At 46.3% G+C, this 15,295-nt stretch overlaps 1 protein-coding gene across 2 annotated transcripts in view; it reads right to left on the bottom strand.

The window, feature by feature from the left end:
* Positions 1-15,295, bottom strand: part of AP4B1 (adaptor related protein complex 4 subunit beta 1) — a 52,485-nt gene that overhangs the window by 13,500 nt on the left and 23,690 nt on the right. For both annotated transcript variants that reach the window (XM_040423908.1, XM_040423909.1), the window contains exons 5-6: positions 5,764-5,911; positions 3,429-3,925 (exon numbers count right to left, since the gene is read on the bottom strand). In XM_040423908.1, the coding sequence (XP_040279842.1) occupies positions 3,429-3,925; positions 5,764-5,911 (645 nt within the window). The remainder of the gene's footprint in view (positions 1-3,428; positions 3,926-5,763; positions 5,912-15,295) is intronic.

The following is a 15,295-nucleotide window of genomic DNA, read 5'->3' on the forward strand; positions in this document are numbered from 1 at the left end:
CTGAAGTGAGATAATAAACTTCCTAGATAAGGTGAGAAATATTTTAAAGAATGACTAGAGGAAATTCACACTGTGTTTGCTGTATGCATTAGGAAAGCACATAGTTCATACCTCATATAAGGGTAGATTTATTAAAACAAGTGTAAAGGAAAACTGGCTTAGTTTCCCACAGCAACCAATAAGATTTCACCTTTCAATTTCCAAAGCAGCTCTGAAAAATGAAATATGGAATCTGATTGGTTGCTATGGGCAACTAAGACAGTTTTCCTCTACACCAGTTTCATAAATCTCCCCCATAATTCCTAGGACCCCACTCACATAACGGAGTCCAAAAGAGCGTCCTGTAGGCCTTTTTCACACTGGTAAACATCAGCATGCATTTTTTGGCAGACGTTAAGCTGCTCTGGCTTAAATACCAGCGCCGTAGTAATATTGCGCGCTGATCGGGCGGGTGCAGGAGCTGCGCCCACCCGATCAGCTGCAGGGGTCCAGCAGTGACTCATAGCCGGACCCCTGCTGTATGCGCCGGCATCGGTGAAAACACTGATGCCGGCGCATTACCCTAGATGTGGCGCAGTCCATGCTGACCGTGGCATGTGCGATGTCCGTGCAGGGAGGGAGCACCCATCGGGTCCCCGCGCTGCTGTGACGGGGACCCGAAGGCTTGGACGGCAGCCCGATGTCTTCCTTAGGCATCGTGGCTGCCTTCCCTGTCAGCCTGTGAGATGCAGCCCCCTGGATCTCACAGGCAGGAAGCTGTAAATGTATTACACTGGTAATACACTTACAGCCAATGCATTACAATACAGTAGTATTGTTATGCATTGTACAGGGGATCAGACCCCCAAAAGTTGAAGTCCCAGAGTGGGAAAAAAATAAAGTGAAAAAAAAAATTAATAAAGTTTTACAAAAAAATTACAAGTTTCAAGTAAAAAGAAAAAGCATATTTTCCCCAAAATAAAGTTAAAAAAAATGGTAAAAAATAGGGGGAAAAAAAGAAAAGTAGACATATTAGGTATTGCCGCGTCCGTATCGACCGGCTCTACAAAAATATCACATGATCCACCCCTTCAGGTGAACGCCATAAAAAAATAAAAAATAAATAAAAAAACTGTGCCAAAAAAACTATTTTCTGGACACCCTGCCTCACAAAAAGTGTAGTACCAAGTGAACAAAAAGTCTTATGTACCGCAAAATGGTACCAATCAAACCATCATCTCATCCCGCAAAAAAAGAAGCCCCTACCAAAGACAATCGCCCAAAATATTTTAAAAAATGGCTCTTAGAAAATGGCAACACAAAAACAAGATTTTATTCTGTTCAAAAAGGCTTTCACTGTGTAAAACATAAAAAATATAAAAAATAATAGACACATTGGGCATCGCCGCATCCGTAACAACCTGCTCTATAAAAGTATCACATGAGATGGCCCTTTAGGTGAATGCTGTAAAGAAAACTATGCCAAAACAGCCATTTTTTTGTCACCTTGCCTTACAAAAAGTGTAATACCAAGTGATCAAAAAGTCTCATGTACCTCAAAATGGTACCAATGAAAACGTCACCTCAAAAAATGAAAACCAATGGCACCCATAAACCAATCCATCAAAATCAGCACTGCAAAAGCCATATGGCGCTCGTTCTATTCTGAATCCTGCCATGAGCCCCCACAGCAGTTTACCACCACATATGGGGTGTTGACGTATTCAGAGGAAAATGGGCAACAAATTATGGGGTGCTTTTTCTCCTGTTACCCCCTGTGAAAATAATACATTTGGGGCTAAAGCAATATTTTATTGGAAGAAATGAAACTTTTAATTTTCACAGTCAAGTGTTTCCAAATTCCGTAAAACACTTGCTCAATACCTCCCTAATATATTCTTTAAGTGGTGTAGTTTCCAAAATGGGGTACATTTTTGAAGGTTTCCACTGTAGGGGTACATCAGTGTTTCTTCAAATACAAAATGGGGCCTAAAACCATTCTAGCAAAATCTGCCTCCAAAATCCATATGGCGTTGCTTTCCTTCTGACCACTGCCACGTGCCCATAAAGCAGTTTAACGCCACATATGGGGTATTTACGTAAACTGCAGAATCAGAGTAATGCATATTGAGGTTTATTTTGCTGTTAACCCTTGCTGTGTTGCAAGAAAAAAATGATTAACATAAAAAATCTACCAAACAAGTGAAATTTTGAATTTCTAGTGAAACACCTCAAGGGTTAACAAAGTTTGTAACATTAGTTTTGAATTATTTGAGGGGTGTAGTTTCTAAAATGGGGTCATTAATGGGTGGTTTCCATTACGTAAGCCCCTCAAAATCACTTTATAACTGAATTGGTGCATAAAAAAATGGTTTTGGAAATTTTGGCAAAAATTGGAAAACTTGCTTCTAAAATTCAAAGCCTTCTAACACCCTAAAAAATAAAATGACATTTACAAAATGATGCCAACATAAAGCAGACATATGGGGCTATTTTATGAAGTATTACTATCTGTCTTAAAAAGTTGAGAAATAAAAATTTTGAAAATTGTGAACGTTTCAAAATTCTTGGTAAATTTGGGATTATTTTATAAATAAAGCTGAAATATATCGACTGAAATGTATCGCTATCATGAAGTACAATGTGTCACGAGAAACAATCTCAGAATGGCTTGGATAAGTAAAAGCGTTCCAAAGTTATTAGCACATTAGCACATCATCAGCATCTGACCGGCGGGGGTCTGACACCCCCGGGACCCCCCGCCGATCAGCTGTTTGAGATGGCAGCAGCACTCCAGGAGCGCCGCGGCCTTCTCACTGTTTACCGCTGGCGCAGTTACGTCACGACTAGTATCAACTGGCCTGGGCGGGGCTAAGCTCCATTCAAGTGAACGGAGCTTAGCCGCGCCCAGGCCAGTTGGTGCTAGTCGTGACGTCACTGGGCCAGCGGTAAACAGTGAGAAGGCCGCGGTACTCCTGGAGTGCTGCTGCCTTCTCAAACAGCTGAGACACCCGGGACCCCCCGCCGATCAGCTATTTGAGAGGGCAGCGGCGCTACAGGAGCGCCGCGGCCTTCTCACTGTTTACCGCTGGCCCAGTTACGTCACGACTAGTATCAACTGGCCTGGGCGGGGCTAAGCTCCATTCAAGTGAACGGAGCTTAGCCGCGCCCAGGCCAGTTGATGCTAGTCGTGACGTCACTGGGCCAGCGGTAAACAGTGAGAAGGCCGCGGTACTCCTGGAGTGCTGCTGCTTTCTCAAACAGCTGATCGGCGGGGGTCCTGGGTGTCGGACCCCCGCCGGTCAGATGCTGATGATCTATCCAGAGGATAGATCATCAGTTTAAACAAACTGCAGAACCCCTTTAAGTTAGCCGTTTTTGTCAGTGCATGACTTGTAGAAACCTATAACTAGCTATGTTTTTAGGATATGTCTTCCCAGTATGATTACCTATTGCAAACACCGCCGTATGGGCAAGCTGTGTGGATACATCTGTGCAGCAGACGCGAAGTTCTTCTAATATGCTGTGTACATTTTCATCGTTGACCAGTTCACACAGGATGTCTATCTTCTGGTTTTTAATGTAATAAGGATCATTGTAAGAACAGAAAAAAATCTTGTAATGGTTGCTAAAAAGTCCTGGCAAGCTACGGAGGATCTCTCTGACATGACACAATGCGGCAAAGCATAGCTCTCGACTCTCAGAGGTACAGGCCGCAAGTAGTGGACCTTTAAGTCGGACAAGGACATCTGACTGGACATGAGGAAACTCTTTTGCTAAAACCAAGAAGAGTTTGGTGGCTCCCATGACCACACAGATGTGAGTGCTCTTCAAATAGTTGTCCAGGATGTTAAGTATATCAAATATCTCCTCTTCACTCCGTGGTTTATAGCGCAGAAGGAATGATAAGACTTCGCTTTGTCCCCACTGATCCAAATCAGCCATCCTAAACAGAAAACTAAAATGAATTGTGCTGTAAATGGAACATTGTGATATTAGTAATTGTGCTGCTCATTGGTTTACTGAAATAAGCTGAGGGTGCTGCCACATTTTCAATTTTGGAAGTCAAAACCAGAAGTGAATAAAAAAAATTAAAAAAATGAATAAAAGTAGTATCTGTCCTTAAAAGGGTTTTCTGGGATTTCAATATTGTTGGCCTATCCTCAGAATATAACATGAGATTGGCACCCCCACGATCAGATGTTTGAGGAGGACGTGTCCTCCTCGCAGCTTACAAGTGCAGTCTATTTGATAGAGGCTGTATTTCCTATTGAATGGGACTGCACACAGGCCACGTGACCGATGAACATGACGTTAGTGGCCCAGGAAGAGGCCAAAGCTCTCAGAAGTGCCGCAGCCTCTTCATACAGCAGGGGTGCTGGGAGTCAGGCCCCCCACCAATCTCATATTGATGACCTATCCTGAGCATAGGCCAATAATATAAATATCCTGGAAAATTCCTTTAAAAGTGTTCCAGTTTCGGGGACTTTTTTAACAGGCCCCTGCACCATGTTATACCTGTGGAAAACCATACTCACCTGTTCCTGCCATTCTGTTCCAGCTCCCTGGCTTCCTTCAGTGGGCTTCTACTACCTGTCACTGCAGCCAATGACAGGCCTCAGCGGTGATGTATCCCCAAGCAGCACATCACTGTTGGGTTACATGCCGCTTGGGGGCATTGGCTGCAGCACTGCACAAGTCCCCGTCTGTCAGGAAGTTTACAGGACAGAAACCTGAAGAGAAGACCGCTGAAGGGAGTCAGGGAGCAGGAACTCAGCAGCGTGGGGCAATTCAGTATGAGATTTTCAACAAGAACACAATGGTACAGGAGTCTGTTAAAAAAAAAAAGTCACGAAAGTTGGACAGCCCTTCTAAGATTTTTTGCCTATATGCCTTCACATTTGTTCTGACTCCAAGTACACATGCATTCTCAGTTCGGCTGAGTGTGAAGAGAGGAAAACAAAGATAGGGCATTAAATATCAACATGCTCAACCTTCTTTCCCCCAACATCATATGTCAGGGGCCCACATGCACAAAAGACAGTCGGCTTGTCCCGACGCAGGGTCGGAACAACTTGTCTCTTATGTGTATGAGGGTCTTAAGAAAACAAATAGAGATTTTGAAAAGTTTCTAACTAATCTAAGTACATGTAGAAACAAATTCATAAATCAAGAATGAACAATATGATACACGATACAGCTAGATAGTGGGTAGCACAGCATTTCAAAACTGCACAAAAATTCTCAAAATGAATGAATTTAACCACCTAACTGTTTCCCGAGTCTAGCTCCGGCAGCGGGAAAAGTAGCCAACTGTTCTGCCCCAGCTGGGCTCGGACGGCTGCTTTAGATGCTGCTATCTCCTGAATGGTAGCAGCTAGAAACATGCAACTGGTCTTGTTTGAAAGCTGACATTCCAGGCAAGAATATACCAGAATATACAGTAATCAAATCAGTGATATCTTCCCCTGCACTGAACATATTGCTGTCATTCTGGAATGACAGCTTTCAGCCAATACAAAGCCCATATCTCTAGCTGGTACCAAACCAGAGATATGAGCAGTTAAAGCAGCTCGGCCCCCTCCTCCCTGTCAGTCTGGGTGAGGAGAGGGAGCACATTACACTGGGAAACCCCAGCGTGTGCCTTTTCAGAGACAAGTTTCATATAAGTAATAGACTACACTAGAAATGCTAAAAGACTGGTCAATTTATTCCAGGCTTGGTAGTAGTAGTATGAACTCAACTTTCTATCAGCATAATTTAAAAACTGCAAAAAATATCTACCTGTTCAGCAGATGATGGGCAATGGGCTTGTTGATAACAACTCCACCTTCCCTTCTCAACATTTCTTCAAGAGCCCGTAAACAGTTGACTACTACAATAGGGTCAGGGTCTCGCAGTAGACTGTACAATTCATTTACAATAGCTCCATCTGAGAAAAGGTTCCACACAGTTTAGCATATATAGATGTGCTTTATTGCTCCAAAATTGAAAGTGTTTTATGAGAACAATAGGTTTAAATCGTGTGCACACTTTCTACATATGTATCGGAAATAGAATCTGGCTGGACAATTTCTTCATTCGCTTGTTTTCCCTGACAAGCTTGTGGACAAATAAGTTGTGAGCTCAGCGGGATGATCTTTGTGGAGCACGCTCTCATTCCCCCTCCCATCTTCAATGCTCACATTTACATGATTGCCTACTCAGTGAATCTTGGGACAAAATGCAGCCCCAAAGTCTCCTCAGGAACATGCACCTAGGTTTGTGTGACTAGTAAGGATCTGCACTAACCAAGATGCCTCCGCAGGGGTCAGGAGTAGGTTAGCAAGAAGCAGGATAGAGGCGGATACATGAAGAATCAGACTACAGAGAATCAGGTGCATTAATGCCTCATTCACACGTGTGTTTGGTCAGTGATTTCCATCAGTAATTTTAAGCCAAAACCAGGTGCGGCTCTAAACACAGAACAGGTACAGATCTTTCCCTTATACCTTATGTCTGTGGAGGTTCCAGTCCTGGTTTTGGCTCACGATCACTGATGGAAATCACTGACCAAAACACTGATTTGTGAATGAGGCTTAAAGGTGTTGTCTCATCATGGACAATGGGGGCATATCGCTAGGATACGCCCCTATTGTCTTATAGGTGCAGGTCCCACCGCTGGACCCGCACCTATATCGAGAACAGAGCCCCGCAAGTGCATGTGCAGCCGCCCTCCATTTATTTTCTATGGGGCCGGCGAAAATAGTTGAGCGCTGGCTCGGCTATTTCCGTCGGCCCCATAGGAATGAATGGGAGTGGGGGCCGCACATGCGTGGTACGCTCCCATTCACTTCTATGGGGAGCCGGCTTGGTGGTGGCCGGATCGGAGTCCTCCAGCCTCCATCTTGCGGGGCTCCGTTCTCGATATAGCTGCGGGTCACAGAAGTGGGACCCGCACCTATCAGATAATGGGGGCATATCCTAGCAATATGCCCCCATTGTCCATGATGAGAGAACTCCTTTAACCTTGTGACATTTCTGGACATGAGGGGCTTCACTGGCTTTACAGAGGCTGGATACTGGGGTCTCTCTTCATGATAAGTTGGTTTGTTCATTTCCACTGCTGGTTGTTATGTGAAATAATAGGATTTTTTGTGCTTACCTGTAAAATCCTTTTCTCGCTGAGTTCATTGGGGGACACAGAAGACCATGGGTATAGCTGCTGCCACTAGGAGGCGACACTAAGCAAAAAAAGTGTTAGCTCCTCCCCTCAGCTATACCCCTCCTGCAGACACTGAGCTAATTAGTTTGTACAAAAGCAGTAGGCGCAGCCAGGAGAAGCCAACAGAAAACAATAAAAAGTAAGAAAGGCGAAGATGGGGCAAAATCAAGAACCGGGGGGACCCATCAAGGAGCGCCAGCAATGGACTTATGGGGTGGGTTCTGTGTCCCCCAATGAACTCAGCGAGAAAAGGATTTTACAGGTAAGCACAAAAAAATCATATTTTCTCGCTCGTATCACTGGGGGACACAGAAAACCATGGAACATAAAAGAGCAGTAACATGGGGAGGGAACAAGAACAGAACGAATCCAAGGCCGGTCATAATTCCCCGTACAAAAATGCAGGGGAGAACACGCCCAGAACACTGAAGAATCATTCCCAGGAAGGCCAGCCAGAGGGCGGCGGAACATGCAGAGGATCCGGCTGGGCAGAAGAACAACAGTCCAGGGAATATAAGTCACGGCTTAGGAGACTGCAGAAGATACAGGAGAGAGAGACCTAGCCTGGATTCAGAAGACTTCTGAGGAAGTGATATCCATGGGTCAGAACCCCAGGAAAAAACCACGGTAGAGCCATCAACAGACACAACATGGTGTGAGAAGAAAAAAGGGAACCACTAAGTGGAAAACTGATTGGAAGAAGATGAACTAAAAATGACATCTGAATATCAAGGGACAGAGAAGTGCAGATGTGACAAAAATTTTGCCTCCCTCGGGGGACGAAGTAGGGGTGCCAGAAGGCAATGCCCCCAAACTATAACAGGCTGCCAGAAGAGAAAACCACTCCAGGCATGAAAATGGACCACAAGAAAAAGTTCTTGAGGGAGTAAAGAAAGTCAATGGGAACAAGGCAGTAAAACTGACCTAAACCACAAAAAAGGAGTGGAGTAACCTGGCAGAAAAAAAGTGTCCTCTGGAAGTAAAAACTTCCGCTTCAGACCGACAGCCAAAGGGTTTGCTGCACAAGAGTGTTCCCCAAGGGGAACGCCAATGTTATAAGTAGAGGTAGGTAGAGGAGGACCTTAAATTCCAGAACAAGAGAGGAGAGAAGCGTTCAGATACGCCATGGAAAGCTGCCTGAACTGGCAGACCTAACCGGAAGCTGAAGAAAAAAACACCTAGGCCAAAGGGACGAAAATATGAAGGTTGTGTAAACTCATGAAACACTGTTGACCGCCACTGCGAAACAACCCTGCCTAAAGAAGAAAAGAATAGGGTTATCCGAGGACTGCACAAAACAGACAGAAAGGAACCAGAGATGGCATAAACACTGCGCCAGGAAGGGAGTTTGGACACCGAATGCCACAAGTCCCAGAAAAAAAATGGGTACCAGAACCAATACCACCCACGCAGGCACTCTACAGCAGAAAGGGGACATACGAGAACTCAATGGCTACGGAAACTGTCCGAGCAGGCAGAAACAGTATCTAGTGAAAGTGCAACTACTCGCCCTGCGGAAGGGGAGAAGTAGAGGAGGCTGAATCGGCTCAGTAGGGAACCAGCATTTAGGGGTGACAACAAGGACAGTACGACCGCTCTAACCAGGAAGGGGAGCTATGGAAACAATTCACATATGCAAACTGAATAAGTGCATACCCAAAACCACAAGGTGGAAACGCTGATGCTGGCACTGTGGTAGATGGTAGAAGCAATGCACTACATGTGAAGGGAAGAAGGCGCAAAGCCAGCGCCATATAAATCGGCAGGTTATACCATGCACAGAAAACCGCACTAATACCCACGAGTAGTGAGCAAACCCACCAGCTGCAGCATGTCATGGTATGGTCAGATGACAGCACTATAGGGAATAAGAGTACCTGTCAGCCACCATACATATAAGGCCTGGAGGATGTATCGCACCCGGTGATGGCAGAACATGAGCACAGTGCCACCTGTGAGAAGGAAATGTAGGCACAATCACAGCTACAACTAGCAAGAAGGTTCCAACCCTAGAAGGAGGAATAGTGTGCAGATACCACACAAAACCCCAGGGCCGATACTCCACATGGAGAAAGGGGATGCGGTAAAAACGATGAACACAAATACTCCCCCTGGGACGGAGTCACACAGTAGTAGCCTCGGAACAGGAGTAGCCATAAAATCTATGGCAAGTGCAAGGCTGCCTCATGGGGGGAGGCCATAGCCCAACTATGGTCTCTAGGGCCAGAGGAGAGGATCCCCCTGAGAATGAGGCCAAACAGCAGTAGTCACAAAGAAAATGGTTCTAGCGCAATCCTCCACTTGAGAAGGAAGGAAACTGCCAAACAGTGCAGACGTTCCACCTACTGACAGAGAATGGACGCCTAGCGTGTTGAGTCAACAGCCTGTCAGCTACAGTCCTACCTGGAAGACAGAGGCTGCCATGTAGGCGCCCGACACCAATCCAATCCAAACAATGACTACCTGAGGAAGGGAATAGTGTGGTGTACTCACAGTATCCAGTAGTAGTGCCAAAATACTACCTATGACGGGGGATAAGACGACTTTAGGGACCGAGTCTAGCAATAGGCCATCCATGGAACAGGATGCAATGCAACAAGGAAGAACTGAGAGTAGTCGCGGTAGTCAACGTCAAAGCGATTACTCCACCTAAGAAAGACGGAAAATGCGATAGGATGGACAGCTTCCAGAGGTAGGGAATCACTTCTCTGATGGAAAGAGGGGAACCCGACAAGATGTACTGGGTCCACTGGTAGTGTAAGCACTACTAGTTGTGCAACTACTCCGCCAATGGAAGGAGGGTAATGCTACAAGATCTACAGTATGCAATTGTGGTGCAACTAATCCACCTATAGAAGGGGGAAATCTGAAAGGACAGATGATAACCGGTACTAGTACAATTACTCCACCTATAGAGAGGGTAATGCAACATGACGTATGGTATCTGGTGGAAGTGCAGTTATCTTGCCTAATGAAGGAGGGTAATGCGATAGTCTGTATAGGAACCAGGGGTAGTGCAACTACTCTATGGAAAGAGGGTAATACCACAAAATGTACAGTATCCAGAGTAAGTGCAAATACTCCTACTATGGAAGGAGAGGAATGCTAGCGGAAGTATAGGATCCAGTGATAGTGCAACTACTCTGCCTATGGAAGGAGGGTAATGCTACAGGACGTCCGGTATCCAGTGGTGGTGTAAATAGTCCGCCTATGGAAAGAGGACAACGCTAGAGAGTGATGATACAGAATGAATAGAATCGAGAGGCAAGTGCAAACACTCCGTCAATTGAAAAAGGAGGGTAATGTTACAGGCTGAGCGGCACTCAATGGAAGTGCAAGTACTCCGCCAATGAAAGGAGGGTAAAGCTACAGGCTGTACCGTATCCAATGGTAGTGCCATTACTCCACCTAAGGAAGGAGGGTAATGCTACAGGCTGCACAGAATCCAGTGGTGGAGCTATTACTCTGCCTATGGAAAGAGAATAATGATACGGACTGTACGGTACCCAATGGAAGTGTTATTACCCTGCCTATGGAAGAAGGGTAATGCTACACGCTGTACAGTACCCAGTGGAAGTGCAATTACTCCGCCTATGGAAGGATAGTAATGCGATAGGCTGTACAGTATCCAGTGGTAGAGCCATTACGCTGTCTATGGAATGTAGGAAGGTGCAGGGGTCCGTCATTGACGGAAGGTACGTGTCACCGAGGTTCCTGGCCTCAGTGAGATAAGAACCGGAAATTTTGTGTGTCAGTGGCAGCTAGTGCTCGCTGACACTGTTTTACTTAGTGTGGCTGTTAAGGCTTTAAAGGTTCTTATTGGGAGCAGCCAAAGAACAGGGTGGGTGGCTGTTCCCCACGTCCAGGCCAGGTTTTGGGCTGGGGTTTAAAAGCCCAGCCAGCAGCTCAGATGGGTGTGGTATGTTCCTCCAAGTGAAAGTGGAGCTGTGAAGGCTCTGTGCTTCTGGGAGCCGCATGAGAGCTGCCAGCTGGAAGCCAGGCGCCCTAAAGCCTGCTATCGACTGCCAGGTGACATGTTTTTTGAGTTCTGTGGACATTTGCTGTGTGAAATAACACGAGGAATTCCTGCGGTGTGAATTAACACCAGGACTCTGCAAAGTGTTTGTGTTACTTTTTTCCTTTCGTGTGAATAAACACGGAACTTTTTGCTTTACTACCGTGTTCTTGCCTCTGTACTGCGACCGCTTACCCTGCCTACCAGAGCAAATCCCTACAGGAAGGAAGACAAGGCTATGGGCTGTACAGTATCCAGTGGTAGTGCATGTACTCCGCCTATGAAGGAAGGGTAATAGCACAGGCAGTACAGCATCCAGTGCAAGTGCAATTACTCCGCCTATGGAAGGAGGGTAATGCTACAGGCTGTACAGCATCCAGTGTAAGTGCAATTACTCCGCCTAAGGAAGAAGAGTAATACTACAGGCTGTACGGTATCCAGTGTAAGTGCAATTACTCCGCCTATGGAAGGAGGGTAATGCTACAGGCTGTACAGCATCCAGTGCAAGTGCAATTACTCCGCCTATGGAAGGAGGGTAATGCTACAGGCTGTATGGTATCAAGTGTAAGTGCAATTACTCTGCCTAAGGAAGAAGGGTAATACTACAGGCTGTACGGTATCCAGTGTAAGTGCAATTACTCCGCCTAAGGAAGAAGAGTAATACTACAGGCTGTACGGTATCCAGTGTAAGTGCAATTACTCCGCCTATGGAAGGAGGGTAATGCTACAGGCTGTACAGCATCCAGTGCAAGTGCAATTACTCCGCCTATGGAAGGAGGGTAATGCTACAGGCTGTACAGCATCCAGTGTAAGTGCAATTACTCCGCCTATGGAAGGAGGGTAATGCTACAGGCTGTACAGCATCCAGTGTAAGTGCAATTACTCCGCCTAAGGAAGAAGGGTAATACTACAGGCTGTACGGTATCCAGTGTAAGTGCAATTACTCCGCCTATGGAAGGAGGGTAATGCTACAGGCTGTATGGTATCAAGTGTAAGTGCAATTACTCTGCCTAAGGAAGAAGGGTAATACTACAGGCTGTACGGTATCCAGTGTAAGTGCAATTACTCCGCCTAAGGAAGAAGGGTAATACTACAGGCTGTACGGTATCCAGTGTAAGTGCAATTACTCCGCCTATGGAAGGAGGGTAATGCTACAGGCTGTATGGTATCAAGTGTAAGTGCAATTACTCTGCCTAAGGAAGAAGGGTAATGCTACAGGCTGTACGGTATCCAGTGTAAGTGCAATTACTCCGCCTATGGAAGGAGGGTAATGCTACAGGCTGTATGGTATCCAGTGCAAGGGCAATTACTCCACCTATGGAAGGAGGGTAATGCTACAGGCTGTACGGTATCCAGTGTGAGGGGAATTACTCCGCCTATGGAAGGAGGGTAATGCTACAGGCTGTTTGGTATCCAGTGTGAGGGGAATTACTCTGCCTATGGAAGGAGGGTAATGCTACAGGCTGTACAGTGTCCAATGCAAGTGCAATTACTCCACCTATGGAAGGAGGGTAATGCTACAGGCTGTACGGTATCCAGTGTAAGTGCAATTACTCCGCCTATGGAAGGATGGTAATACTACAGGCTGTACGGTATCCAGTGTAAGTGCAATTACTCCGCCTAAGGAAGAAGGGTAATACTACAGGCTGTACGGTATCCAGTGTAAGTGCAATTACTCCGCCTATGGAAGGAGGGTAATGCTACAGGCTGTATGGTATCCAGTGCAAGGGCAATTACTCCACCTATGGAAGGAGGGTAATGCTACAGGCTGTACGGTATCCAGTGTGAGGGGAATTACTCCGCCTATGGAAGGAGGGTAATGCTACAGGCTGTTTGGTATCCAGTGTGAGGGGAATTACTCCGCCTATGGAAGGAGGGTAATGCTACAGGCTGTACAGTGTCCAATGCAAGTGCAATTACTCCACCTATGGAAGGAGGGTAATGCTACAGGCTGTACGGTATCCAGTGTAAGTGCAATTACTCCGCCTATGGAAGGAGGGTAATGCTACAGGCTGTATGGTATCAAGTGTAAGTGCAATTACTCTGCCTAAGGAAGAAGGGTAATACTACAGGCTGTACGGTATCCAGTGTAAGTGCAATTACTCCGCCTATGGAAGGAGGGTAATGCTACAGGCTGTACAGCATCCAGTGCAAGGGCAATTACTCTGCCTAAGGAAGAAGGGTAATGCTACAGGCTGTACGGTATCCAGTGTAAGTGCAATTACTCCGCCTATGGAAGGAGGGTAATGCTACAGGCTGTATGGTATCCAGTGCAAGGGCAATTACTCCACCTATGGAAGGAGGGTAATGCTACAGGCTGTACGGTATCCAGTGTAAGGGCAATTACTCCGCCTATGGAAGGAGGGTAATGCTACAGGCTGTATGGTATCCAGTGCAAGGGCAATTACTCTGCCTAAGGAAGAAGGGTAATACTACAGGCTGTACGGTATCCAGTGTAAGTGCAATTACTCCGCCTATGGAAGGAGGGTAATGCTACAGGCTGTACAGCATCCAGTCCAAGGGCAATTACTCTGCCTAAGGAAGAAGGGTAATGCTACAGGCTGTACGGTATCCAGTGTAAGTGCAATTACTCCGCCTATGGAAGGAGGGTAATGCTACAGGCTGTATGGTATCCAGTGCAAGGGCAATTACTCCACCTATGGAAGGAGGGTAATGCTACAGGCTGTACGGTATCCAGTGTGAGGGGAATTACTCCGCCTATGGAAGGAGGGTAATGCTACAGGCTGTTTGGTATCCAGTGTGAGGGGAATTACTCCGCCTATGGAAGGAGGGTAATGCTACAGGCTGTACAGTGTCCAATGCAAGTGCAATTACTCCACCTATGGAAGGAGGGTAATGCTACAGGCTGTACGGTATCCAGTGTAAGTGCAATTACTCCGCCTATGGAAGGAGGGTAATGCTACAGGCTGTATGGTATCCAGTGCAAGGGGAATTACTCCGCCTATGGAAGGAGGGTAATGCTACAGGCTGTATGGTATCCAGTGCAAGGGCAATTACTCCGCCTATGGAAGGAGGGTAATGCTACAGCCTGTACAGTGTCCAGTGCAAGTGAAATTACTCCACCTATGAAAGGAGGGTAATGCTACAGGATGTACTGTATCCAGCGCAAGTGCAATTACTCCACCTATGGAAGGAGGGTAATGCTACAGGCTGTACAGTGTCCAGTGCAAGTGAAATTACTCCACCTATGAAAGGAGGGTAATGCTACAGGCTGTACAGTGTCCAGTGCAAGTGAAATTACTCCACCTATGAAAGGAGGGTAATGCTACAGGCTGTACGGTATCCAGTGTGAGGGGAATTACTCCGCCTATGGAAGGAGGGTAATGCTACAGGCTGTTTGGTATCCAGTGTGAGGGGAATTACTCCGCCTATGGAAGGAGGGTAATGCTACAGGCTGTACAGTGTCCAATGCAAGTGCAATTACTCCACCTATGGAAGGAGGGTAATGCTACAGGCTGTACGGTATCCAGTGTAAGTGCAATTACTCCGCCTATGGAAGGAGGGTAATGCTACAGGCTGTATGGTATCCAGTGCAAGGGGAATTACTCCGCCTATGGAAGGAGGGTAATGCTACAGGCTGTATGGTATCCAGTGTAAGGGCAATTACTCCGCCTATGGAAGGAGGGTAATGCTACAGCCTGTACAGTGTCCAGTGCAAGTGAAATTACTCCACCTATGAAAGGAGGGTAATGCTACAGGATGTACTGTATCCAGCGCAAGTGCAATTACTCCACCTATGGAAGGAGGGTAATGCTACAGGCTGTACAGTGTCCAGTGCAAGTGAAATTACTCCACCTATGAAAGGAGGGTAATGCTACAGGCTGTACAGTGTCCAGTGCAAGTGAAATTACTCCACCTATGAAAGGAGGGTAATGCTACAGGATGTACGGTATCCAGCGCAAGTGCAATTACTCCACCTATGGAAGGAGGGTAATGCTACAGGCTGTACAGTGTCCAGTGCAAGTGAAATCACTCCACCTATGGAAGGAGGGTAATGCTACAGGATGTACGGTATCCAGCGCAAGTGCAATTACTCCACCTATGGAAGGAGGGTAATGCTACAGGCTGTACAGCAT

This window comes from Bufo bufo, chromosome 3 (genome assembly GCF_905171765.1).
Source record: "Bufo bufo chromosome 3, aBufBuf1.1, whole genome shotgun sequence".
Classification (NCBI taxonomy): Eukaryota; Metazoa; Chordata; class Amphibia; order Anura; family Bufonidae; genus Bufo; species Bufo bufo.